This window comes from Amaranthus tricolor, chromosome 3 (genome assembly GCF_026212465.1).
Source record: "Amaranthus tricolor cultivar Red isolate AtriRed21 chromosome 3, ASM2621246v1, whole genome shotgun sequence".
In the NCBI taxonomy this organism is placed as follows: Eukaryota; Viridiplantae; Streptophyta; class Magnoliopsida; order Caryophyllales; family Amaranthaceae; genus Amaranthus; species Amaranthus tricolor.
The window spans coordinates 34,919,707-34,922,928 of NC_080049.1; the positions used below are offsets into that span (position 1 = coordinate 34,919,707).

At 36.9% G+C, this 3,222-nt stretch overlaps 1 protein-coding gene across 1 annotated transcript; it reads left to right on the forward strand.

Moving 5' to 3' along the window:
* LOC130808163 (serine/threonine protein phosphatase 2A 57 kDa regulatory subunit B' theta isoform-like) lies at nt 1-3,222 on the forward strand. The gene is made up of 4 exons (XM_057673621.1): nt 1-221; nt 400-477; nt 877-2,294; nt 2,420-3,222. The coding sequence occupies exons 3-4, from the start codon at nt 1,092-1,094 to the stop codon at nt 2,777-2,779; spliced, it is 1,563 nt and encodes a 520-aa protein (XP_057529604.1). The 5' UTR covers nt 1-221; nt 400-477; nt 877-1,091; the 3' UTR covers nt 2,780-3,222.

Here is a 3,222-nt window from a genome sequence, read left to right on the forward strand (position 1 = left end):
AAAAGGGTGTGTTTTGAAGTTTGGATTAGAGTAATGTACAATCCACAAATGAACCCATTACCCATATCCAAGAGGCTGCTCTGGTCAGCTTATTTGTTCTCTTTCTCTCTCTTCTCTGTTCCTCCTTTCCTCTGAAAAAACCCCCAATTTTTGACATATTTTGTATACGAAATTAACCTTCCTTTGTTCTTCTGGATCACCATAGTTTTTGTTATGCTTTAGTAAGTTGCTTTTAAATTTGCATTTTCTTAATCCTTTCCACCCACAAAATTTCACCATTTCTTTTTTATTCCAAATTCCTACTAAATTATTTTTCATATTCTCTCTCTCTATATGTTTATAAAAACACCCTTTTTTATTTTCTATAATTCTAACAAAACTGTTATCTTTAATTTTCAGATCACACCCAGATCTTTTAGTTGCTTCACCATCAGCTGAGTTAATTGCTTCAATTTGGTTTTTCTAATTGTAAACAAGGTAAACATTCAAATTGTCATTGTGCATTTCTTTATATTTGGTGAAAGGTCATGTTTAGCAGTTTGTTGGGATTTTGTCTAGCAAAAGATGTGATTTTTCCTACTTTGTTGGAAGGGGAATTTACACTTTCATCTGGGTTTTCAATTATAGTCAAAAAGATTATAAATTTAATAGTTATCATCAATTTTATGTAGGTTAAGAAGAAAAAATGTCAATTATAATTAGTTAAAGATTGCATATGGTATCATAGATAAATTGATTTCTTTTTGATCTAGATGTTTGTATAATGCTTTTATATCTGGATTTTATGTTTTACTTTTCTGATCCTGATTCCTGTAGTGTTGATAATTTATTGGAAATTTTTCTGGGTGGAATCTAACTGAAAATTTCAATGAAAAGGTTTCTCTGGAAGGATTTGTGTTTCTGTTCATCACTCCATAGAGATACTTTGAATTCTGTGCAGATGTGCGTTTCTGGAATTGGGGTTTTTTTATTTGATTGAATTGTGTAAGGTTTTTTTTGATGATCTTTAGTTCTGTGCTTTGGAGGAGATTATTTTGTGAAACCCTTTAGGATAAAGAGGTTCATCCTCATACTTAGATTTCTGCTAAGATATGATTAAGCAGATACTAGGTAGGCTTCCTAAGAAGCCATCTAAGTCGGCTGATGGTCGCGATGGTCTATTGTCGAATGTTTTAGGTGGCACTAGGACCGGCGATTCTGGTGGCCATAAATCAGGAAATGGAAAAGATGTGCCACACCAAGGTGGCCATCCAACTTCAAATTCAGGTTTGGGTCATGGTAATAAATTCGGGCAGGGGGAGGATTCTAATGGAAATGACAGCTTAGTATCAAATCCATTTGAGGCACTGCCTTCTTTTAGGGATGTTCCAGCTTCTGAGAAGCAGAACTTATTTATAAAAAAGATTCACTTATGCTGTCATGCTTTTGATTTCACTGACCCCACCAAGAATCTGAAGGAAAAGGAGACCAAGAGACAGACATTGCTTGAGCTTGTAGATTATGTTAGCTCGGCTAATGGAAAGTTTTCGGAGAATGCGATGCAAGAACTCATTAAGATGATATCTGCGAACTTATTTAGGGCGCCTGCTGCCCAGCCCCGTGAAAATAAGGCTTTAGAGGCTTATGATTTGGAAGAGGAGGAGCCTTCAATGGATCCTGCATGGCCTCACTTGCAAATTGTTTATGAGCTGTTTTTAAGGTTTGTAGCATCACCTGAGACAGATACAAAGCTGGCCAAGAGGTATATTGATCAGGGTTTTATTCTCAAGTTATTAGATCTTTTCGATTCTGAGGATCCCAGAGAGAGGGAGTATTTGAAAACAATTCTTCATCGTATCTATGGAAAGTTTATGGTGCATCGTCCGTTTATCAGAAAATCAATAAACAACATTTTCTATCGTTTTATCTTTGAGACAGAGAAGTTTAATGGGGTTGCTGAGCTTTTGGAAGTTTTGGGTAGTATTATTAATGGGTTTGCTTTACCTCTTAAGGAGGAGCATAAGTTGTTCCTTATCCGTGTTCTGATTCCCCTCCATAAACCAAAGTGCTTGCCTATGTACCATCAACAATTGTCTTATTGCATCACTCAGTTTGTGGAGAAAGACAGCAAACTTGCAGATTCTGTGATTAGGGGTTTATTGAAGTACTGGCCAATCACTAACAGTTCAAAGGAAGTTATGTTTTTAAGTGAGCTGGAAGAGGTTTTGGAAGCAACCCAGATGCCTGAATTTCAGCGTTGTATGGTGCCATTGTTTCGACGCATTGCTCGTTGCTTGAGCAGTTCTCACTTTCAGGTGATTGCTGTTTTTTCTTATTTATCTTATTGATGCCTGAATTAACTAGCAACTATTATAATTGCATATGTTAGTTTTTCTTTGTTGGGTCTGTATTTTGATAAACAAATTGTTTGTTTTGGTAGGTGGCCGAGCGGGCTTTGTACCTATGGAGTAATGATCATGTTGAGAACTTGATTAAGCAAAATCAAAAAACTATTCTTCCTATCATCTTCCCTGCACTAGAGAAAAATTGTCGGACGCACTGGAATCAAGCTGTCAAAAGTTTGACCCAGAATGTGAGGAAGATATTTTCTGATGCAGATCCAGAGCTATTTGAAGAGTGCATGAAGAAGTTCGAGGAAGATGAAGCTAAAGACAAAGAGCAAAAAGAACAACAAGAAGCCATATGGAAGCGCTTAGAAGCGCTCGTTTTAACCCAATCTAAATCTACTGAAATGCCCTTAGGTTCTCAAAACCATGCTCCTCAAACAGTTGCAAGCTAGAATTTAGGACATATTGGTTTGTAGGTCGGTCATCGATGATTTGGGAAACGTGCTTGATATGGTTATTTCCTGTCACAAAAATGCTGGATCAAGACCGGTTTCCTACTTCCAGTTTTTCTCGTGTGAGGATCGTGGGTGCCGTGTCCCCATTTTTTGTGCTCAAAGAGGCTATATGAGTGAATAGCTGTCTGGACCATAAGTATATGGAGATCTATAAAGTTGCAAACTTTTTTCATGGTCCTATTGACTGTTTGTTGCCATGGTATACACAGAAGAGCGACAGATTCCAGGTACTTTGCTTCGTGGGGGTTGTATTATCTTTTATTATTTTGTGTTAAACTGCTAATTGAGGTTATTCCTCCTTCTTAGTGTATGCAGTATACATATGTGTATCTTCTTGACAATCCTTAGAATGATCCCATCATTTGGTTTGATTTTCGGCT